The sequence below is a fragment of the Hoplias malabaricus genome, chromosome 1 (genome assembly GCF_029633855.1).
Source record: "Hoplias malabaricus isolate fHopMal1 chromosome 1, fHopMal1.hap1, whole genome shotgun sequence".
NCBI classification, from domain to species: domain Eukaryota; kingdom Metazoa; phylum Chordata; class Actinopteri; order Characiformes; family Erythrinidae; genus Hoplias; species Hoplias malabaricus.
In genome coordinates this window covers 47,664,520-47,689,206 of record NC_089800.1, presented here as the reverse complement: position 1 = coordinate 47,689,206, position 24,687 = coordinate 47,664,520, and the positions used below count along the sequence as shown (strand labels likewise).

At 40.6% G+C, this 24,687-nt stretch overlaps 2 protein-coding genes across 7 annotated transcripts in view; one reads left to right on the top strand and one right to left on the bottom strand.

The window, feature by feature from the left end:
• Window positions 1-1,297: 1,297 nt before the first annotated feature.
• On the bottom strand, window positions 1,298-21,565 carry git1 (G protein-coupled receptor kinase interacting ArfGAP 1). Of its 3 annotated transcripts, XM_066665173.1 has the most exons (21): window positions 21,066-21,565; window positions 17,613-17,746; window positions 17,412-17,524; window positions 16,246-16,351; window positions 15,824-15,910; window positions 15,290-15,420; window positions 14,476-14,570; window positions 14,302-14,344; window positions 13,772-13,798; window positions 13,235-13,283; window positions 12,763-12,835; window positions 12,028-12,125; window positions 10,158-10,269; window positions 9,908-10,035; window positions 7,256-7,408; window positions 5,326-5,616; window positions 3,938-4,018; window positions 3,746-3,822; window positions 3,224-3,394; window positions 2,912-2,975; window positions 1,298-2,597 (listed from the first exon to the last, which is right to left on the bottom strand). In XM_066665173.1, the coding sequence occupies exons 1-21, from the start codon at window positions 21,115-21,117 to the stop codon at window positions 2,382-2,384; spliced, it is 2,301 nt and encodes a 766-aa protein (XP_066521270.1). In that variant the 5' UTR covers window positions 21,118-21,565; the 3' UTR covers window positions 1,298-2,381. The 3 variants fall into 3 exon arrangements, with proteins under 3 accessions (XP_066521270.1, XP_066521287.1, XP_066521277.1); XM_066665190.1 differs by lacking the exon at window positions 5,326-5,616; XM_066665180.1 differs by lacking the exon at window positions 13,772-13,798.
• Window positions 21,566-24,203: 2,638 nt separating this feature from the next.
• Window positions 24,204-24,687, top strand: part of ankrd13b (ankyrin repeat domain 13B) — a 29,718-nt gene continuing 29,234 nt past the window's right edge. For all 4 annotated transcript variants that reach the window (XM_066665162.1, XM_066665143.1, XM_066665152.1 and 1 more), the window contains exon 1: window positions 24,204-24,593. In XM_066665162.1, the coding sequence (XP_066521259.1) occupies window positions 24,486-24,593 (108 nt within the window). In that variant the 5' untranslated portion in view covers window positions 24,204-24,485. The remainder of the gene's footprint in view (window positions 24,594-24,687) is intronic.

Sequence of the window (24,687 nt, the reverse complement as noted above, 5' to 3'; positions counted from 1 at the left end):
AAGTGCATGTACTAAATGAAATTCTTAGGGGATCTTGGACAACTTAAGAAGGAGAAAATGCAACAAAGAAATTTTAAGGCTTATGTAGTGGCAAAGAAAACATACAAAAGTAACCAGTAAAACATTGAAAAGAAAACTTCTGATCATTTCTGAGTGACAGGATTCAAGCTGCGTCTGGACAGTAAAGTAAAACAGATTCCACCTGTTTAGACACAGGACTGCATTGTGATCATCTGCTGAAATGTGCTCCAAATAAAAACTGATTATTTGAGCGAAGGAAACCAACTGTCACAAAGTGACTGGCTTCCTAAATGAAGCGCCAGGATGATGAACGTAGTGTTTCGATTAAGTAGTGCTTGGCATGTTTGCGCTTTGAAAGCTCCAGTTCACCACCCCACAAACATCATGAGGAGTACTTCACAGCTGAAATGACTGGGTCGTGCGGAGAGCCATTCAACAGTAACCTGCAGTCCCCCGCTGCTGCCTACAGTCTCACCCACACTGGCTTCACTGCTCATGGATCAACTGTGGAAGAGCTATATACAGCACAGCTGTCTCCCCCCCCACTACTCTAACCTGCTGAAGTGTCTAGGAGGAGAATGTCGATGGCAGTCTTCAACCACCAACATTACCTTCCTTGTAGCTTATATAACATAAGGGTCCTGTTACATTGACAGTACACATGCTTTCCAAGAAAAGAAAAAAAAAATGCATGAACTACATCAAAATCAGATATTCCCAAAAGAGAAAATATGGTCCAGGAAATAAGGGCTTACATCAAAGTTCCCTAACACACTACACTATGATAGAGGCTGATTCATACTCTCACAAAAGTACAATGGAAGATCTGGAAAGGAAACCGAACCAATCAAAGTGGAACGGTTTTGTTACGAAACTGAAAGGTGCAGACTAAGAATGAAGCAAATGTGTCCACAGTAGCCTAACTGTGATGAGATGAATTGCTCGGTCTTCCCATTAAGAAGAGATCTGACCTTACCCTCTGAAATCAACATCCATGGCTTTCTGGGTCAAAGCGGACCACTGTCTTTGTGCTCAAAAGGAAAAGGTCATCGCTACAGTGTTCTCACACTTCTCATTCTCCTTTGGCTATGACGTATGCAAGAGATTTGTACACAGAGTGACTCAAAGTGATCTAAACATGTTCCTCTAGAACACAGATGTGTTCTGTATGATCAGGGGGACACCTTTCACAGGTTTGTGAACACCCCAATACTGTAAGAACTGAGTGTCCCATTGAAAAACACTACCCCCTTTTTTTTCATGACCAAGTGATAAAATTAAACAACAAAAATACATATTTAACAGAAGTCAGAAGAAACCATCAATGACAATGATAATCATTACATTAATACAAAACTATAGTCATAAACAATACAATAATTCCAGTGTAAGTGTTTTCTTTCTTTCTTTCTTTTTTTTTGTTTAAAGTCTGAGCATTTGTCCCGAGAGGTACAGGCCAGTGGAGTGGCGTTCAAAAGTAAAAATACACAAAGGAAGAAGATTAAAGGGAAAAAAAAGGAAGATAAACACTGGCAAAAAATAATAATAATAAAACACAAACAAACACATAGTGGTGCTAGGGACTGTTGAGGGTATTCCATAAAGCAGGATTTCCCACTTGAGCCAAACAACATAAGCTCAGAGTCAAGCATGTCTAATAGATAAAGAGATGAGCGACATGCCTTCACTCAGCCCAAAAATCTGGGCTTAAGTTATCTAGCTAATTCATCAACCCTGCTTTGTGGAACAGCGCTCTGGGCTGGTTCCCTGGATCAAGGCTTGTAGTGGGTATGTATGTTTGTGTGTCAGTGTTAAATGAGAATGTACATGTGACTAAGAACCAGAGGAGCAGCAGTTAGTGTGCTAAAAGGCCACAAGCACTGAACTGTGTGTTTGTGTATGTGCAAATCAAAGTATGAATATGTGAGTGAGAAAGAAAAAGAAAAAGAAAAAGAAGAAAAAAGAAAGGGTTGCGTAAAGGGTGCAGGTAGAGAGGGATCAAAATAACACAAGAGCAGGTAGATGGAGTGAGATGATTAGCCGCTCCATGAAGGGTCCTCCACCAAGCCGCCCTCTCTCCATGTCGGTGGTGATAGCTGCTTGTAACTTCCTTTTCTTTTTTTCATTGTCTGGCAATATTTCCTTTCCTTTTCAGCCATAAAATGACCACTTTCATAATGCCCTACATTCAACCATCCCTGCGTTTCTCTCTTCTAGATTTCGTTTTATTTCTAACATCAAGCAGCTCCATTTATTTCTGGTCCTTTCCCTCACCATCAACGTGTCCGCTCCTGTCCCCTTTCTGTAGTGCATCCCCTTGCCTGTTTCTCAGTAAGCATGTGCCCTGCCTGCCCATCGGGTCACTGCTTTTTCTCACGGGTTGTGATGGTGACGAGCTGTTTGGCGGCCTTGGCAATATCGTAGGCACACTGGATGACCTGCTGCGTAAGTAGCTGGTAGTCCACTGTGCTGGCTGATGACTCAGAGGGAGCTGCCTTGCGACACTCCACCTGCAGCCGAGACGCACTTGCTGCCAGCAGCCTTAAGGAGGAGCGAACAGCATCCAGTGCTGGCCTCTGGAGATGAAACAGAGAGATGGATTTAAACACTGAGCCCCACTGAGCTTCCAAATTTCATATTTGATTAAAGAAAAGCCCAAATTTGACCAAAAGAATGAGGAGGCATTTCACTAGATTTTTACAATTATTTGCTTTCATTTTGCAACAGCTTTATTTCAAATGTCTAATGATGCAAAACAAGGTTTTCTTGGACGCCAAATGTGGAAAAGAATCCTGAAATAACTTTTATTTAGTAGATTTGAAACCCAGGGCAGACTTGGCCCACAAAAAGAAATTGCTAAAAAGGACGAAGAAAAAAACAGGGCATTTACCTTAGGAAAGAGAGAGGCCATCTCTGTCACAGCTGAATGGATTTTTTCTGAGCACGGCACAAAGCTGTAACCAGAGTGAGAGTTCATATTACACAACAAGCATGGTAATATAGGCTTAAAAATCTGGAAAGCAACACTGTATATGTTTGTGCTTTTTATAACCTATAAAAACTTATACCACCATTCTGTTACAACAAACTGAAATGGACTAACAGTAAATATAAAAAAAATGGATTTTAAACAAGCCATATTTTTTAAAAATCCCTATAATCAAGCACTTTAATTTAAGCTCTAGTTGTAGGAAGTGTCCACCTGTCATGTTTGAATTCCTGTGCTGCTCTTAGCAGCTCCTGGATGTTCTTGGTGACCTGTTCTGTCTTCAAGATGACATCCTCTGTGCATGGCAGCGTAGGGTCTGGCTCACCACTATCACCACTATCCTCCACCTCTCCTCGGCTGTCCTCCTCACTGCTACGGCCCAAGCTGCAAAGCAAAAGTATTCCTCAAAATTGACAGACAAACTTCTATCTAAAGAGGCAAGAAGAAATATTTGACCTATTCCACTACGCAACATGTGTTTGCACTTGCCATGGGCAAGATGTCTTATAATAACGGAATCTGACATGGTTTGGAGTAAGTATGTGAAAACGCAAACACACAGTTTGCATAATGCTAATAATGTTGGCTAAACACATTTCTGAAATTCATACATATTGCTTGGCAGATGCAAAATTAAAGAAGCAAATTTCAAAGCATTTGTTTGAGTAACATGAAACCATGTACCTCTGATTGTGAAGCTTTTACTTGTCATTTTCTTAGGTAACCTCCACTTACCCTTGCGAAGCGTCATATGTTTGAGTGTTGTCATAGTCGCTATCAGTGCCACTACCATGTTTTTCTGCCTTAGGAGCCTAAACAGAGGGAGGAAGATGCACAAAAAATTCTTGAGGATTTTCTGAAATTATGTTTTCACTTGAATGGAGATAACTCAATTGATAGAATTCAGCATGAACTTGTCTAACTCACCATATATCGCCCCACCTCTATAGAAGCAGATAGGTGTGGTCCTCCATAAGGGGAGGGACCTGCAGGAGCTCCTTTTCGGACCTGAGGATGAACATGAGTAACACAGAACAAGGCTTAAACAGAAACGAGAAAAAGCTTGATTGTAAGGTATCTTATGAGCAGAGAACAGAAAGGAGACCTTAAAGAAAGTTCTGCACTGAGAGTTTGTTACACTATATAGCAGTCAAGAAACCAGAGACAAAGATCAGAAGTTCTGTTAAATGTTAAAGTCAACATGAAGACACAGAGAGCCTTCAGGCAGATTGTCAAGAAACCTTAAAGTGAAGAACCTAGAAGTGTTAGGAAAATCAGGAAAAAAAAGGAAGATCTTAAAAATTGAACACATCCTTTAAAATTACTTGAAATGTCTTTAAACTCTTGTGCCCAATGCATTACCCTGCAATTACAAAACCTTTCACTGATTTTGAACAAGTTGCAACTTGCAAAAAAAAGAATCAAATCTCTGCCCATCATTTTCAAACTGCATTAAAGTCATTTTTTGCTTCGACATATCAGGAATTCATATTGTAACGTTTTCAGACAGTCAGTTTGGATTGAAGCAGAAATGATCTGGATCATGATGGTAACACTGAGAAGAATAACTTGAGAATCATGACTCACTTAAACGCCTGCTCTTTGCTCATGCTCATGCTGTGTCTCATTTGGACAGGTGTATATATAAATGCATTTTTCTCACACTAATCTGCAATATATATCCTGCAGTATCAACCAGGGTTCTGAAGGTAATAATGCAGAAAATGGGAATGAAAAAATAGCACATTCATTTCAAGCGATTCTCACTATTCAGTCCATTGATCAGACAATCAGGCACCAGAACATAACCAGTGATCTTCTCCATTCCCAGCTAACTCACACAGCAGCTAGGCACAAGACAAGCTCATCTTAAAAAGATAGCTTCTCTTGGCACATTAGCCACAGCTTTAAAACACAGAGATGATATCTCTAGTACTAAACTTATATACACCTTCAAAAAAGCAGCAGTTCATGCTCTTAACCATGACCATGTCATTTTTCTATAAAAGCATGTGTCATTTGGAGTAATTGGGAAGATTACTCTGCAGAGGTAGTGCAGGTTTTGCTGATGTATGGCCATGATGTGGCAGTAGAGAGCAGTGTGAAACAGAGTGTCAGATTTAATGGTGAATTAAAAAAACAAAAAACAAAAACAACAACACAGGAGTAAAAGCAGGGACTGCCAAGGCAGCAGAAGCGTGTCACTGGTGCAGGTCTGCAGAGGGAGACCGGAGGAAAGATGAAAAGGAACGCAGAGGTTATAAAAAGGTAAGAGTGCAAGGGATCAGGCTGGCCGCTAGCGCTCACACACTTACGCTGGGGCCGAGGGGCTGTAGGTGGCCGGTCAGGGAGTCCAGCGCTGGGGTGAGGGCTTTGGGGGTGGCTGCTCCAGGCTCATACATAGAGAATGCCTGCCTGTCTCTGCGAAGCAGGGCAGAGGAGGGCGGGGTCAGGCTCGAATCCCCACTGACTGCTCCCCCTCCTCCCCCCGCCACTCCCCTCACCCCGCCGGGCCACAGGGGCACACCGCCGCCCCCACCCAGAGCCCCCGGAGCCCCAGCCTGGGCCCCCCGCAGCGCTACGTTCTCCGTCTGCATCCGCGTAATCTACAGGGGATGAAGGAGCATCAGCGGGAGTCACACACATGAATACACAAACAAAAGGAGTCATTCCATTATATGGTTTGAAGAGTGGTCTAAACAGGTAAGAGCTGCATCATGCAGGGGGGGGTCAACTGTCAGACTGATAAAATGAGAGGAGTTTGAGCCATTATGCATGAGAACAGAAGTCATTCTCAGGGAGGGATAAAAATATACTGCACTCTGCAGTCCTGCCCTTTTATTTTTTTGGGGGGCTGCAATACTTTGCAGTGTGTATGTCTGTGTGGGGTGGTGCATGAAAAACTGACTAAGAACAAATTATGGGGACACTCAAAAAAAGCAATGACTGAGACCTCAATAAAATATGCAATAAGTTTTTAGCACAAAACGGTCAGGGAAACAAGTGCCCAGACAACATATAAAAATACATAAATATATACATGTTACATAAAAATTAAAAGTTGCCTCTGGTTGGGAAAATATCAATACTACACTTCAATGAAGTCTGTAGGTGTGAGCATAATTACATGGGCCTGTTTCTCTGCAGGACTAGAACATTACCCCTGATCAAAAGAAAACATAAATGGAGTGAAATACTGGGACATATTGGAGAAATATTAATTCCAAGATACCTAATCTCAGAAGAAGATGGATTTTTTTAACAACAACTAAACCCAAAATAACTGGAGCAATGTCTACAGAAGAAGGTATAAATGCTTACATGGTCTCGCCAACCTCCTGACTTGAAACCCATTAAAAATGTATGCAGGATTTTATAACGGCAACCCCGTCAGCAGTGTGTGAAATTTGAAGTGCTTCTCTGCACTGGAGGAATATTAAATAACAATAACAGACGTGTCTGAATACTTGTTTCCCCTCACTGTATGCAAACAATAAATAAACAAAAATAGATTTGAAAAAGCAATAGAAATTGTATTCTTTCTATCCCTTCCACAATTTATTTTCACTAATTCATTAAAAGTATTATGGGATAAAGTGTAAAATGTTCAGTTCAGCAAATATATAACTACTATAACTACTCTTATAATTTACAGTAAACATTCATTCATTCATTGTCTGTAACCATTTGTCCAGTTCAGGGTCGCAGTGGGTCCAGAGCCTACCCAGAATCACTGTGCACAAGGAGGGGACACACCCCAGAGGGGGCGCTAGCCCTTCACAGGGCGACACACACTCTCGCATTCACTCACACACTCACACCTATGGACACTTTTGAGTCACCAATCCACCTACCAACGTTTTTTTGGATTGTGGGAGATAACCGGAGCACGCCAAACTCCTCACAGACAGTCACCCGGAGCGGGACTCAAACCCCCAACTCCAGATACCTGGAGCTGTGTGACAGCAACACTACCTGCTGTGCCACCATGCCACCTATTAGTAAACATTATAAGTTAAAAATACCAACCATGCAACTACATAAGATAAAGAAAAAGAGTTGATTATTAAAACATGCAGTCTAAAGCCCTAGTCTAAAAACTGGCACAGTACCTAAATTGGTGTTTACTCACAGATTTGAATCATTTATCTGCACCTCTCTGAAACACTGCCCTTAGGTGTATAGCTGATTAAGAAACCCTGGTCAATAATCTTTTCTTAACCAGAAACATCTCTGTTTTTATACCTCTTTCTGAAGCCTCCTCAGCTCTTCACTTAAGTTGTTGTTGACCTTCATAAGCTGCTGGACTTTGGCCTCAGAAGAAGCCAGGGCTTTCTTTACCTCCAGATACTCCTGAAGTGTGATAGGCCCATCTGACAAGTCAGACGAGTCCATGCTCTGTTGAAAACAGCCAAAAAAAAAAAAAAAAAAAAAATCAGTAAGCACATCTCACAGTGAAAATATTTAGATGCTAATCAGAAGTACTGAGACTGAAATCTGTATCCTAGCTCCCTATTTCCTGGGTTGCAGCTGATGTCACAGTGTAGATTTACTGCCATATTGGGGACCTACTCATTACTCAAAAACAAAACTCAGATAAAACTTTAAATTGCAGCTTTTTAATCATTTTTATCTTATTTTTATTATATACTCTGTTTGAATTCTATTTTAATACTTTTTAAACGTTTTTATTTTCTTTTACTTTTTCAATTCTACTGTAATTTTTCTGTATTGCTCTGTAAACCACTTTGAATTGCCATTGTGTACGAAAGCTGCTCTATAAATAAACTTGCTTTACCTTGCCTATTGTTTCTGTGAAAATGTTTTTTTCTCATTTAGACATAAAAATAAAGTATGTAAGGATCCCTGACCCATTTATCTGCGTCACGTTTGTAAACAGATCTCTGTTATCTGTGTCAGTCAGGAGCTTGGGCTGCGTTCCAAGGTAGCGCCATACACTCTACATAGTTCATTCATTCATTCTCTATAAGCGCTTATCCAGTTCAGGTCGCGGTGGGTCCAGAGCCTACCTGGAATCATTGGATATGGAATACACCCTGGAGGGCGTGCCAGTCCTTCACAGGGCAATACAAACACATTCACTCACTCACTCACACCTACCAACGTGTGTTTTTGGACTGTGGGAGGAAACAAGAGCACCTGAAGGAAACCCACACGGACACTGGGAGAACACACCAAACTCCTCACAGACAGTGACCCGGAGCGGGAATCGAACCAACAAACTCCAGGTCCCTGGAGCTGTGTGACTGCAAAACTACCTGCTGCGTCACCAACCCGCCCCTCTCAAATAGTAATTAGATGGCAATTTGACTAGGAAATATTAACCTTATAACTCACAAAAAATTATTTTTCAACATTACAGTTACTGCAGAAACCACTATTTTATAATGGACACTGTGCCCTACAGAGGGTGAAGGGAGACCTTTGGGATTCTGCCTTGGCTTTACTGCGGTATGGAAATATCTCTCACTGATCACTCACACTTTCAGACAAGAAAACTACTTAATCAAATTTTTAAAAAGTTCAAGCCAAACCAGAGAGATAATTTAGGCAGTCAGTCACGATTGAACATTGTCCTCCACATTATCTTCCACTTTCAGCGTGTAGGGACAGTGGGATCCGTTTATTTATGTCATAATATTTTCAAATATTTTATTCATCAAAAAAAACTCAAAAGGAAAACGTCAAATAGTAACAGCACAAATGGATCTAACAAAAGCAGCATACAATTTGCAATTATAAATCATACTCTGCGTGGTGTACTAGCCACTTGCTAAATACAACAGGCAAATTAAATGTAAAACTGTGCACATATGCTCCATCCACCAATATGTACTATACAGAAGAGGGCAGTAACTAGTAATGTTTACTCAGGTACACGTTTAAGTAAAATATCAAAAAGATCTTCAAGCTCTTGAATACTTTCAAATCACAATATTTTAAACTCATTTTACATTAAATAAAGTTATAATTAAATAAAGTAAATAAATATCAATTTAAATTAAATGTTTTCAACTTTAATTGAGACATTCTTGTGAAGTTACTAATTCCTTTTCTGTGTTCAGTTTCATTATGTTTTGTTGGAGACAATCTATACTGTTCAGAGACTAGCCATGGGGATTTGAATTTTAGCCTTTTATTTAAATCAACTGGATCTTTGTAGAGAATTTCTGAGCTATATAAACATCTGCCATAACAATTCTGTTGCAGATATAAGTTGTATGTTTAAAAAGAGATGTTACTCAATATTTACACTGAGGTACTGCAACTTGTTTTATTAACAGTTATTTTCACGTTTCAAGTCACTGTTTCACAACAGTAACAATACATTTACTTCAACTATCACAAAAATGCGACAAGTATGAAATCATCCTAGAAATAAATCCCCTTCAATTTTGACCTAAAATTTAAATAAAATTATGACATGTTAGTACCAAATACTTGAATGCACACATAGAAGCAGAAGCACATAGTGTAACTTTGCCTCAGTCAAGGCACTTCCTACTAAGAGAAAGAAAGAAAAAAAAAGAACAGGGAGCATGCTCAAACAGAGCTTCCCCTTTCCAGCTGCAGAACAATGACCCACACATCGACTCTCAGAGTAAGTGTTTATGTCATTCTACAAGTATGAGGCAGGGCCAATCATTTAACCGCAATGCTTTGCTGGGACAAGCTGGAAGCTGTGACACAACTGGCTGCTGTTCTATACACCACAGCAGCTCAACCACTAAGGTTTAAATCAGTGAAGCTCAAAATAAATGAGTAAATTAAGCCCTGCCCAACACAAACTCATTCAAGACAAAGAATAAATAATTCTGCAGCGGCAGAGTTGTTGGCTGAGTACCCCTGAATGCATATAAAGGCAGAGGAGCTGACCTTGGCGCGGTTGTTGCGCTGGGTATTGGTGTTGTTCTGCGTAGTCAGCTCGCTGTCCGTGTCCTCATCAGAAGCTACACTGTCATAATCATGCTGGTCGTCATCTGCCTGACTCACATCCAGAGGCTCTGAAACATTCAGCAGCATTAATACATACATAGGCCGTTTCTGTGCTCAATCTTATGGCCCAATTCAGTTAAGCAGGGTTCTGTAATGTAAAGCTATGAAAGCAAAATGCAATGTCTCTCACCTGTGGGACTCGTCAGGCCTTTGCCTTGCTGCCTTCGTTTGGCATCACTGAGGATATCAATGATGAGGGTGGCAAACTCCCTTGCATTAAAGCGAGCCAGCTTCTGTCGACCCTAACATATTGAAGAGAAAAATCTTTTAAAGACCTGTTCCCAATATGTTACTTCACTACTCTTGGATCCTGGTTGGATTTACAAACAGTTTTTTGTTGTCTAGAATTAAACAAGCTGTTTCCTTTTTTGTGCTTTCACTGTGCCTGCTGTGATATATGTAAACAATTTCAGCTGCTGTTGGCTGTCTGGTATTTCACCTTGTTTAAAACAAGGAACACAGCACAAAACACCGCTGAAATGTATTAATAAAACGAGCCATTTCTGTGCCTGTTGTGATACATGTAAACTGCTACTTCTCAAATTGGCAGCCTTGTTGTTTAAAATAAGCAACACAACCCTAAACACTGTACTGAAACATATGGAAGTTTTTGCTTGACACTCAGCGGCAGCAAAATCAGAAGTCTCATATGTCTTAAGCTGAAATAACTTTTCTCCAAAACATCTGCAGTAAACACCCTCATTATTACTTCATTCAAAATGGCTGGGTCATTACTCTACAGTAAATAATGGGCCATCTTTTAATATATCAAAGATGATGGTTTGATATCTGTATCCACATACCAGGTATACAGACTGGGAAGTGAAAGGTACATTGTAAAAGTTTCCCAATGTTAAACTGTTATATTGTCTTAGAAAACATTTTCTTCATCTACGGTTACTTTGCTATGTTTAAATCATTTTTTAAAAAATTAAGAACACAAAATGATATTAAACTACATGGCACAATGGTCTACCCTGCTCAGGAAGTCTATGTGTATCTGTTTAAAAAAAAAGTCTAAAAACAAACACAGCAGTTAGCACTCAGGGAGTTCTGCAATTTAGTCAGGAATCACATTTCAGGAAAGCAGACCCACAGCAGACTATAAATGTCTGTTTAAAAATAGTAGTGTGTGTCTTATAGAAGGATTTCAGTGGAAACTGTGAACGAGAGAACGTCTACAACCCTCAAACAACTGGAAAACTTTGCTCTCTTTTCTTCTCCCTCTGCGCACTGGCAAGTGCCGGCCCTCGGTCATTGCAAAGCCACAGACTCGCTATTTTTAGACTTGTGCTTTCATCCACCCTGCTCCCTCTCTGTCTCTGCCACAGCCCAGACATCATCATGCCAGCTCTGCCCTTCTGTTCTCCCTGCTGGGCTCTTCCTCAAATTCCCACAGCACGCAGGCTGTTGCTCCTTGGCCGCCTGTGTCAGACTGCATCGTTCACATCTGGGTCTAGGCTGCGACCTCAGCTGCACAATGCCACATTGCTCCCATTTGCTCCGTACAGTCAGCTGGGTGCTCATAATAAGGAGTAGGTGTAATAAAACTACATAATTTATATGCAAAAATAAATGTAGGTATCAGAATAAATGTATATACAACTTAAAATGGGAGAAAATTTCAATTTATATTCTGAGGCACAAATAATGTAAAACTGTAAAGTCTTTTATCTTCATACATCCTGTTGGTCAACTTATCAAGAAGTATTTACATATTATAGAGGGCAGCTGACATTTTTACATAGTGTAAAGAGAAAAAGTGTAAATGTGTAAAATATGGCATGTATTGATGTCTATTTAACTGAAGCAGTGGCCAATTTCTAACCAGACAGATTTTAATTTGGGTGATTGTTCTGGATTGCTTTACAGTTTATATTTTATTTATTTATGACCATTTTTATTCATACACAGGTGTATAATACTGTGTTGAGAGTTTTCTTCTAACTGACAAATGTTGTATGAGGTTTTATCAAACTGTGACAATACAGATGTGTTACCTGGTTGCGTGTAGCTGAGTATTCCGGATTCACAGGCAGAAACGGGACTGCGCTTCTCTCTGTAACAAGTGTGCTGTGGTTCTGAGTTGTTAGCCACACTAAGAGAGAGAGAGAGAGAGAGAGAGAGAGAAAATGAAAAAAAAGTGTTACAGTATGAAAAGCAAGGTCATCTTATTGCCCACTCAAACACCCACACACAGAGATCTACAGATATGAGCTACATTTAAAACAGCACTTACTTCCATGGAAAGCACATACAAAATCCTGCCTGTCCCTTCCTCAGCCTGTGTGTGTGTGTGTGTGTGTGTTTGTGTGTCCCATGGCCTCCTACCCAACCCTGCTTACCTGCAGAGCCTCAGCCTGCCACCCCAGCATGTTATAGCTCCCACTTCACAGAGGAGGAAGGAGAGACAGCGAGAAAAAAGACAGCAAAAAAAAAAAAAGGAGGAGGAGGAGGAGAGAATTCCTTAGGCACTCCTTCACCAGCTCACTCTCACTTTCTGTCCTGTTCTCTCTCCCTCGCTCTCTCTTTTGCGTTCTTTCTCCCTCTCTCCCACTCTTTCCTTCTGTGTCCCTCCCTTCCTCAGAGTCAGATTGCTTGGCCAGTGCCCTTCTATAGTCAGTGTTTATAAAACACTGAGCAATTAGTCTCCAAGGACTAGGCTAGTAGACATGAACTCACACTTCACACTCAGAGGGCAGTGAGAAAGAGAGAAAGCATACAAAGAATCCTACCTGCATCATTCTCCCTGCGGTCTACCTCATCATATACGTCCATGGCCAGCTCCTCGAACAAGCGGTTATTGAGCTGCGTGTCACACAAACAAAATATCAATATGTGGCATTGAAATTCAGTGGATGCCAGGGTAATGTGCACAGTGAGTGCTGAGGCCATCCACAAGCACAGAGCCAGGCAGAAAACAAGAGAGTGGTATGCAGACATTGGGATCACACATAGGAAGCATTTGGGAGAAGCCCAACAGAAGCACTGCAATCCACACAAAGCAGTAAATAAATAAAGATCAGAGACAAGGAACAAATTCCACTGTTTTACACTTACTTCATATTTAACTTTATTATTTTTTTAAATGACAAATCTATCATTACAATGTGCACTGTTGCCCAGATAAGACCACTGTGCTCATGATAATTTCTGGATGACCAGGACGGAGATTCCAGCTCTCTCGTCGGCATCCTAAACACTCACCGCTTGCAGCTTCTTCTTGGCGGCCTTGGCCAGTTCAGATAGGTCCAGGCTACACAAAGACAAAGACACAGACACAGGAGTAAAAGGACACCGGAAACATACAAACAGAGAAAGATGAGGAGAAAGAGAGGGAAGGGGAAAGAGAAAAAAAAAAAAGGGCTGAGGGTGGATGGACGGAGCATGGCATCAAGGCAGTGGAGGTGCCAGGCCAGGGATAACAATGAGATGGGCTAAAAAGCAGCAATGGTCATTAGAGGCTGCTGAAGTTTTCCCAAATGTCTAATCTGATAGAAAAAAACTGGATGTTCATTTTTTAATATAATGTAGTTCATATATCATCACTAACCGTATAACAGGCACAGAAAGCAGTTTTAGGTTTAGCCAAGTGAACTTCATTTTATTTATTTGGAGATAGATATAAACCTGTACACTTGTTTGCCCATCTCAACTATTCTGACCCTAGCACCTGGATAAAATGAAAATAAAGATGAAAGAATAAAATAGGTTATGGAGAGGGAAAAGAGGAGTGTGAGATACCTCTGCGTCGGGCACTTAGGGCGAGCTCTGCCTCCATAAAGCGCAGCAAAGGTGGAGAGAACAGAGAACGAGTGAGCAAGACAGCCAGAGAAAGACAGGGACACAAATATAAAGATCAGAGAGAGAGAGAGAGAGAGAGAGAGAGAGAGAGAGAGACCCCATAATAACACTGCTGCAGTTACTGACTATTGCTTCAGGTCAGGTCAGTGTAACTGTCAGATGGCTTTCTCTCAGCAGTGAAAAGTTTAAAGTTTAACAAACAGACTGCATTAATTCAGGGGCCGCTGGACCTTCAGCGTTAATGCAAACTGATTGAAAACATGGCGCATCCTGCTGGCCATAACACTCAAATACAACCACTGCAACAAGGCAGCTCAGTGGGCTATGACAAATGTCTACGGCATATGTTTAAAACGACATGAACCTAACTGAACATTTAAAGTTCTAAATACACATATAGTATTTACATATTAAAAATACAGAACTGTCCTGCATGCATACACACAGAGACATACAGAGTATATCCACACCTGTCAGCCATTTGGGGAATGATATAATGTCCATTCTTGTGATCTGCAGAATGAATGAGATGAAAGATTACAAGTGATCACATTTATCTCTGTAAAGTCTCTTTAAGCAATCAGAAAAACAGACATCCGCCTGCGCTCCGCCATCAGCTCTTAGACGACTGGAAGTTCTCTTACCTGGACGTCGACCACACAAATAGAAGGCCAGCCTGTCTGTTAGCTCGTACTGACATTCCACCAATCGCTCGGCTAACTCCACATGGCCAGCTTGCCTGAGCACCAAATGCAAAGAGCATATACAATCACTCTGACTGCAGTTTAATATATACTCTTTAATCTAGGACACGTCTGTATGTTCAAACCCTAAAGGACAAGACTTTTCACGCTCAAATTCTCACTGCCTGCCTCCTACTTTTAAAAAGACTTTCCACTGCATTTCCATGCTCTATTTTTTCCTCCTTACTTTATTCTTTCTCTACACTCTCACTTTCATAAACCAGTTTTAATCCGTCATGCTGGAGTCACCCACACATCCTGATGGAATTCACCACCAAATTCCAAAAGGCACATTTGCTAGGCCAGAAATATTTTACGCTGCATGTTATATGTAAAGAAATTTAATTTTAAAAAAATGAAGCTAACATCCCTAAACCTGCACTGCTCAGAGAACTAACCACACATAATGGAAAGTTCATCATAGCTGCAGTGCTTGTGTGCTGTAATGTAATTGTATCTAACACAGTGCTAAGCAACTTCCTCTGGGGAGCAATAAAATATGCCTCTATCTCTCTATCTTTGTTTCACTTATAGGAATCTCTATTTAAGGGTGTAGCTCTATTTATTTATAAAAACTAGCAAAAGGAGAAGGATATTTCTCCTGGGTTGAATAACTAGAGCAACATGACAGGGAACGTGTCCAAAAGGAGAAAAAACTATGGCCAGATATTATCTACCCAGTGCCCTCTGAAGGTGTGTACGTGCGAGTCTGTACCTAGCATAGTCCATGGGTGTGCGACCGTTAATGTCTGGAGCTCCAGGGTCAGCTCCATACACAACGAGCAGTTCGGCCTGAAGGACCTGTCCTGCTTTAGCAGCCACGTGCAAAGGAGTAGTGCCTTTCTCCTGCAGGCAGAAGAGGACACAAAGTCATGTCTCCATATGCAATAGATATAAAATTATGTGAAAATAACACAGGGTATTCACAGACTACCTTGACTGACTACAAAAAGTAAGCTGATTTTAACTGTCACTATGCCTTAGAAATAATAGCCTAAAGAAGGAAAAGCAGTTTTTTTCCAAAGACTTTACATATAAATTAAATAATGACTTCACTGTTAAACTCCTAAAATGCTGACCATATATCCTAAACTAAGTCGGTGGTCAAAAAGCAATAGGACGTTGGTCCCTTATTTACTACTCTAAGAGACTCTAATCTTCTCCCATAATTCTCATTTATTCCACTGTAGAGTCACCCAGCTAGTAAGACATCACTGTGGTGTTAAGACAATAAGGACAGGGCACTCACAGGATGAAAGAAGTTGGCCTGAGCTCCAAGAGACAGCAGCCGCAGACATGTCTCCAAACTCCCAGTCCGGACACTTGAATGTAGTTGCTGTTGTAGATACATGAGAGAGAGAGAGAGAGAGATAGAGAGATAGAGAGATAGAGAGAGAGAGAGAGAGAGAGAGAGAGAGAGATAGATAGATAGATAGATAGATAGATAGAGAGAGAGAGAGAGAGAGAGGATGAGAAGATTCACAGAATCTTCTCATTACGGTTACTCAATAGACCTAAGGCATGTTTCATTCACAAGCAGGGCATCATTAAGCGTGTTAAGAGGCCTCCTGCAGGGACCACGTGTTCAATTGCTCAGTGGGGAGCAGAGCGCAATAGAGAAAAATGCTCTGGCTCTCCTCAGGCTAAGCTGACCTTTATGAGCTGTCTCACCTTGCTGAGGTCTTTGGTGGTGACCCCATCATCATCACGGCAGGGCAGCTTGTGGACGAAGGCTAGCATCTGATACTTGGCGCGTATGAACTCAGACTTGGTGGGGCTACAGGGATATACCAAATATATGACTGAGACTTAGAATTAAATGAATCATTAAAGCAGGCTAATAAGTGGCAAATAATTATTGCAATTAACCATGACTTGTGTGCAAAATAAAACTATTAGAACTATTTCCATAAATATATCAGTAACTTCTGCAAGGCTATTTAAATGGTTTTAGCACTTAAATTTGGTTTTGCCAGAGTTGCATGAAAGATACTGTGAAAAAAATATACAGTGTAAGCTGAGCTAACTAAAAATATAAATAGTTAAATTAAAGGGTGATATTAAAATGCAGTAGATGTAATATGTAATAGATTCAGTGCCCTAGTTGCACTGAAAATTGTGCTAAAAATGTCCCAGAATTAGGGTCCAAATAACCATGCACATGGTGTCCAAGAGTAGAGAGGTGTACTTTGGGAGACTTTGGCACCAGCACGTTCAGTGAGCACTAGCATAGCATTGTTTTGAAATGATGCAAAATGGTGCAAGATAATTGATAAAACAAACCAAAAAAAAGCACAAAGGTACTACAACTGTTAGGGAAATAGACATTTATGAAAAGGTGCTCCCTGGAGTTGGGTTTAAACCCTAAGCAAAAAGAACCTGCTGACTGGGTTAACAAGTCTTAATTGTAGTGTGGCTATGGACATAACATTTTAATTTTTCATGTTTCAATAAGTGGCTTCATCAAAGAGATAAATATACGTTGCTATAAGACCTATACTTTCAGAATTCAAGAAATACACTAATATACCACATCATTTGATCTATCTGATATGGAGTAAATAGGAAGGCGATATATAAGGAAGTCAAATGCAGCTGGGGTTCACATGCAAACCAAATTATGACACATTTGATAGCATATTAAGCCTTAGGTGTTGACTTTAATTACTGCTATTATTCTGACTCTTAAAAGGAAAACCCATGGACTAAATAAAGGATGAGGGAGACTATGACATTTCACTTAAAATAAACAGTCAGGTATGACTTGAAAGCTATACTGACTTTTGATCTAAGTCAAATGCTTGTGTTCCAATGAATTTTAAATAATTTATACTTACTGCACTTTATCTTGGGGGTTAGGTTTTCTGCGACCGCTTTGGACCTGTGCAGGGTCCAGTAGAGAGTGCTCCCAAATGGAATTAGCACCATTACAAGCAAGAGTCTGCACCATCTAAAATACAGTCACACAAGATTGTTATATATCTATAGTGGGTTACAGAGATTTGTTCTGGGTGCTGGCAAATCTGGGTTCTAAGTACCTGTAATAAAGAAGGTGGCCAGCCACTGTGGCGCAGATGCTTGACGATAGAGATGTGGCGTCCCAAGCTCCGGTGCACAGAACAGCACTCATCACAGATCAGCACGCCCCGGTTTATACTGCTCCAGCCAGGATCTGCCAACACAGCAAAGCACACTAGGAATCTCTTTGAAAGAGATTGCTTTGCACAAAAAAAAAAAAAAAAGTGTGTGTGCATATGAGTGTCTATATGCTACTGAAGAATTTATAGTACGACTACTGAGGTACATATAAAACACATATCCTGCTTCAAGCTAATCATGTCAGTGTTACAAATTCTTTTCTAATATAGGCATAACTGTTGCAGCAAAGTATATATTTCTTTTACATTATCTGAGGCAACAGCCTGTCCCTTGGTGAGTATGTCCACTCATGGATCCTGGAACGAGAGGTGGCAAACAAGGAAAAGGCTGCTAGGAGAGCAGAGCAGTTAGGGTGAAGTTAAATATGTGACTAATAAAATGACCAAGAGTTCCAGAAATGTGCTGCCAGCTAGTATGGACCTTTGTGACTTGTCTAAAATTACATAAATAAATTAGAGTCCTTTATCCTTGGTGAATGCCCTCAGTGAGTACACTAGTCAACTAAATAAAATTAGGGAAGTTGTAATCTTTGGGATTTTACTAAGCAGCCAACTGATTTCAGTGGTTCAGTAAGCTGGCATTTGCACCTCAATTCTCTCCAAGGAAGATGGTAGTTTACAAAGCCCAAATATAAATTTAAATTAAAACTAAGTACATGTAAAATCTTAAATTAGCCACAGGCCTACTTTTGCCAGCCCCATTTTCTTCCCTTCATCTTTGGTCTTATCCACTTTTTTCCTGCGGGCCTCTTGCTTTACATTATTTCACATGTATTCTCATACTCTCACAAAGTCACAGAGCAGATAGTCTTCTTTAGTCTTGTAACATAAAGGTATTCATCTCCACTCCATTTTAAACAACACATTGACAGTGTACAGTATGATGTTTAACAGCCATCCTTTTACATCCACACCACAGCACAACAATCACCAGCTTCTCACCAGCTGACGCACTCAACACTACTTTACACCACACCATTATCTGCATTCCTTTGGCATGTCAAACGTGACAATTACACACTCCTCAGCAGAGAACTGCAGTATTCCAGGCAGTAACAGAGTCAGTCTAGAACCTACACGTTTCCAGCACAAACTCAATGTATGCAAGGATGCACAAAGTGGTTGTTGCCTTTCGCCTAAAGCCGACAAACATTTTGAATAACTGCAACATGTTAGTTGACTTCTGCAGGTAGAAACTCAGGGGTCATAAATCAGCTGACAGGATGGTGCAGGAGTAATCTGGCTAAAAGGTGACAGAAGAAACACAGGGAGTGAAAAACACAGACACACATTCCTGGAAAGAGAACAGCTGTGGGTATGACAGCAGCTGCCATACATTCTGCCCCTCTTCCCCATGGAGCAGATGAGAGCTCCAAAAGCAAGGCCAAGGCTAGGCCTGCACTGATGTTCATTTAACAGCTAACCTGACTTTCATCAAAACATCTGAATATCAAAGGCACTGTGATAACATCTTAATGAAGTATGGTTTTCAGGCCATAAAACTGACATTATTAAAAGATTACATTTGCTAGCAACTGTTAACCGGCAGAACACAGCACCATGCATTGGCAATTGTCACAATGTGAACTGTCTGAATGGAATTCTGAAGGAAATAGATTCGAATGATTTTAATGTACAATATATAAATATGATAACAACGGACATTCAGTTATACTCTCATTATGACTGCCTTTATACAAAAATATTGTACTTTTTTCCAGACACCCATACAATGCCAAGCAAGCAAAATGGGAACAAAATATAAATCAACTAACCAATACTTGTGAGAAATTTGATGTTATTTATCACTACCATATATTTTTTTTCTAAGCATATCATGGATATTATCTGTAATTTAATTCACAATGAATGAATGAACGAATGTTAATGTGTGCTATATGCAAAACACTAAGTATTCATCATCATTTATACCTGTATATTTTAAATGTGGCATTTCGGTTACCTTTTTTAAATTATACGGTCCACACATAACTCCAGAATGCTTATAGAAAAAAAGACACTGTTTTGGGCAGCTAATCAGAAAATACGTAATTTACAACTACATGTCAGTCTTAAAAGCACAGTATCAACAGCACTTTATTTCTGGCTGATAAAGAAGGTGACAAACACTCAAATAGAGATGTCAAATAAATATGTATTCTTTTCGGTACGTGAGCCCACACATGACAAAAGTGGGCCTCTCTGGAAAAATACTAAATACAGTCCAAGAAAACAGTAGGACAAGGGCCGTTTAAGCTTAAGTTTCCTGAGTTACTGTAACCGAAACGTGATGAAGTTTTGGGCTAAGGGTAATAACTAGGCTACTAGGTACAAAACTATCATCAGACATTATTTTCGGCGATAAAATAATACAATTAGTAAGGAATAAATGGTGAGTCACGTCTGTGCCAGTAAACGACGAATATCAGAGTTAAGGACATTATTTTTGGAGAATATATCTTGAGTAACTGTTTTTACATCAAGACTAACTTTAGCTAGCAAATATAGCAGCCTAGCCCAATGTTTAGCGTTAGCCAACGTTTCTGCATCGATACGTCAGCGACTCAGATAATATGTTTGTGTCTGTAATCATTCGTCGCTTTAAAGCTATAAGTGCCTGAGGTGTTGAAAGCTAAAATACATTCATTTGTATTGATTAAATGCGCCAAGTACGCAACAGAGGTAACTTAACGTTAGCTTGGTTAACGTTAGCACAAATAAATCGCTTTAACTTTACTGGATATAAACGCTGAATCCTCACTTTGTGTGGCCAGATATAACGTTGTATAACACATGGATACATATGTATATATTTGTGTGATTCTGACAAATTCTAATATAAAGGATTGGGTAGTGGCTAATGTTACGTGGCTAGCTTGGTTGCTAACAACAAGCAGAGCTAAATATGAAGCTGGAGTTGGCTTCGTGTCCAAATATCTCTTTCCATCTTAAATGGTGCAGGAGATCAAATCTGGAACCCCGTAGACGCATGAATGCAGATGAACTGCTCTGTCTCACGGTGCAACGATAAACTTGAATTAGAAGCCAGATTTAAGCCTTTAGAATGAAATAAATCTCGCCATTATATTAGCAGCAAGTACAACCACATATTTCACACTATTACTTTAATAGTAAGCGTCTAATGAACCGTGTGCCGTTGACGAAATAGTAATATGTTGTGTGTTTACAGGTATTAAGGCCCGGGTAACTTTCTGGCCGCGGTTTGTAGGCCGTTTATGTGCGGTGTTTTCTCCTCCCAGCGCCAACCTCGCTTCAGTCAATTCAGACAATGTTAGATCTCAACAACGCCTTGATCCATAAATTTAAACGTACCTGGCGCACTGCAGTCGGCACACACCTCGCTTCTTTGGACTTTTCTGGACATGGTAAACAAAAACAATTCACAACCGCCCTTTGCGAGATACAAGAATATATTCCAATCCAGTAACGACGGTCCAGTTCAGCAGCGACGACGACTGCAGCCTTGATGCTGCCCCTGAATGTCCGGAAGCCGGCAAAGAGCTCTCCAGCGCTCCCGGTCCTCGCCCTTCTTCTCCTTCTCGTCTGTTTTCTGTTTCTTTCTTTTTTGTGCTGTGTCCTCTGCCTAGGCTTTCGTAAAAATAACCCAGACGCTTCCCCTTACCGCCTGAGTAAGTTCTCTCACTTTCTCAAGGCTATATCATTCGCAACGTCCCTCTTTGTACACTACACGTATGTAGCCTATTACATCCAAGCCCCATATCCAGATTCATTAAGAAAAAAACATGGAAACAAGGTTTTATTTACATCCAGCACCCCCACACGATTGTAGGCTGTGGTAAGACTGCATACTGTCTCCCTCTGACGTCCCACTCTCTTGCCCCTATTGTCAGTTCATGGTGGGGTAGCAAGGGAGGCAGCAAACTGCTCTGCATGACTTTCACCCCACCACTAATAACTGACAGTTTAATGGAATCTGTGGAAAAATCTTATGTTTATAACGAAATTCAGTTGTTGTTGGTTTTTTTTAATTAACACAATGTTTGCCAGATCCCTCCTCTGCAGCAACACTAGGGCTGAACAATTTGGGGGAAAATATGTATATTTTTTATTCCCAGTACTTTTTAATGGTTTAAATGTATCTATTTTCTTTGATTTACGGTAGCATTTTATCAGTTTAGCCATATTATTTAAACCTCAGTTCAAATGTGTCCAGTAGGTAAAGGTAAGGGGGGCATATTCATGTTGCACAGTTGTTAGCTCTACGTAATTAATCCTGGTTTGAGTAACAGAGCCTAGACATTTTTCTGGGGCTTGAATCTCAGCCACTTGTGTGCCAGTTATGGAGAGCGTGTTGCAACATTAATTATACTTCATTCATTCATTCATTCATTCATTCATTTATCCAGTTCAGGGTGGTTGTGTGTCCAGAGCCTCCCAGAAATAACTGGGCACAAAGCGGGAACACACCCTGGAGGGGGCGCCAGTCCTAAACAGGGTAACAAACACTCACACATTCACTCACTACTATGGAAACTTCTGAGTAGCCAATCCACCTACCAACATGTGTTTTTGGACCATATAAAATCACATTTTTTAAAGTGGCATGGTGTGTTTGAGTATGTATTAAGTTTTTATTCATAAACATATTTGTAACGGGTGTTGCTCAGTTTTGTAGCCATCTCCCAAGTTTGGACACATCTACAATTTAAGAGATCAGAAACACCAAAAATAATTCAAGATTACCTATGATTACCAAGATTACCTATGGAGCAGGAACAGAGCAATCCTCATTTAGTTTGTGCTTTACAACATTTAGATTTCTCTCCATTGTCTAAAATAATTCCAGATGCCTCTGCCATTAGCAGAGAGAGAGAGAGAGAGAGAGAGAGAGAGAGAGAGAGAGAGAGAGAAAGCATAACAAACAGAGACAGATTGTTTATTTACTCATTTACAAACTGCGGGGCTTTGTAAACACATTAGGCAGGTTTCGAGCATGCAAACAATCTGGAGATCTAATATTGAGAAAACTTCTGAATTTTATAAAACGTGTTTTTGATTAAAATTGTGAACTATGCCTTTAATACCTAAAGTTGATCTGGATCCTATTTTTCAAAATATTATTATGGCTACTGAGTGGCACTGCTGTACAAAATGTGATGGACAACACACACTGGTAATCTTTGATTACTTGTTTAATTCTGGATATTATGTGGCATGACTGCATTTGACTCCCTTGATAAAAACCTGGTAAGTCCAATAAAAATGTGTGGATAGTTACTAAAGTCAGAGTTTTAAAGGCAGTAGTATTAGGTTATCAAATTTTCATTAATTCATTGATTCATTATCTGTAACTCTTATCCAGTTCAGGGTCGCGGTGGGTCCGGAGCCTACCCAGAATCACTGGGCGCAAGGCGGGAACACACCCTGGAGGGGGCGCCAGTCCTTCACAGGGCGACATACACTCACACATTCACACATATGGACACTTTTGAGTCGCCAATCCACCTACCAACGTGTGTTTTTGGACCGTGGGAGGAAACCGGGGCACCCGGAGGAAACCCACGCGAACACAGAGAAAACACACCACACTCCTCACAGACAGTCACCCGGAGCAGGATTTGAACCCCCAACTCCAGATCCCTGGAGCTGTGTGACAGCGACACTACCTGCTGCTACACTGCCCCTTATCAAAATTCAAATTTCGTATTATTTTACCATACATAAAATATGTGACAATAAACATTTGTAGCAACGTCCACTCAATTTATTTTATTAAGACTATATATAACCCAGCGGGGTTTTGTAATTAATGAATATAATAATTACGTGGTGTTGAATAGCTTGAGTGTCTAAGCTGGAATATCATGTTAAACAATGAAACATCTAAACAAACTCCTTGATTTCAATATGAAACGCGTACTGTTCTAGAAAAAGTCACAATTTGCATTCAGTGCCTCTAATTGTTACCTCAATGAAATACATTTTTTTATATTACCATAAACACCCGAAGTACTGCACAGAAGCGCAGGGCACGGTATGTTAAATTCGTGCTGAGATAAATTTATATTAAAATTGACTCAGGTTTGGACAGCATTGACGACCCACCCCAACGCCCACACACCCACACACACACACACACACCACTTCCTACTGAAATATAAATATTGCCCCCCTTTAAAATACGCTTCTCTACAATTCAGTTTTACATTAAACACTTTGAATGAATGCGTTAAATTGTCATCGACTCATCTGTGTTCAGGTATTATTTAGAAAAAAAGCAATAGTAAGAATTTCTCTTTTAAGTGATTAGTGTTTGACAGTGGTGCTCAGATATGAAGCAGGGCTTCGCCCAATAGGCTTTTCTGTGCTATCTACAGTATATTTGAATACGCACTGTGGTGCAAGGGCGCAGAGAGAGAGAGAGAGAGAGAGAGAGAGAGAGAGAGAGATCCATCGCATGATCACTGCGCGAAGAGAAAAAGAGCCTTGGCTCATAGGCGTTTTTCTGCTTTCGCAGGGCCAGTGACAGACTGCAAGAGACAGACCACGCAGATGGCTTTGGCTTCGAGATAGCTGGCAAAAATCCTATTGAGTGTTTAGACATTCCGCGTTTTGACTTTACTATGAGGATGTGGTGTTGCTTTACGCGAGGGAAGACAGATTCCCTTCACAGGAGCCCCCGCGGTAAAACAGGTCGTCTGTTCTCAAAGTAGCGTGAAGGAAAACAGGACGACACGGACGCCTAGAGCAGCAAACTATGCGCCGAGAATCATGATTTCTGCCAAGAAAACTCCGGAGAAGAGTCGGTACCGCCTCCATTACCTTGTCTGGTACAACAAACACCGGCAGCTGGAGAAGGAGCTTTCGGCCAGCGAGCAGGTGAGGGGGCTTGTGGGTGGGAGACTGAAAACAAGACCAACGTAGACAACCTAAGGGATTCAGTTTTCTTAACGGGAATTGACTTAATGGTTGT

Excerpts from the sequence above, each read along its gene's own strand:
- git1 (XM_066665173.1), bottom strand. The coding sequence starts at position 21,117 with ATGTCCAGAAAAGTCCAAAGAAGCGAGGTGTGTGCCGACTGCAGTGCG. Across the intron at positions 16,352-17,411 it reads AACCCCCAAGATAAAGTGCA|CCCCACCAAGTCTGAGTTCA; the intron begins GTAAGTATAAAT and ends ATATCCCTGTAG. Across the intron at positions 12,126-12,762 it reads CCGCAGGGAGAATGATGCAG|TGTGGCTAACAACTCAGAAC; the intron begins GTAGGATTCTTT and ends TCTCTCTCTTAG.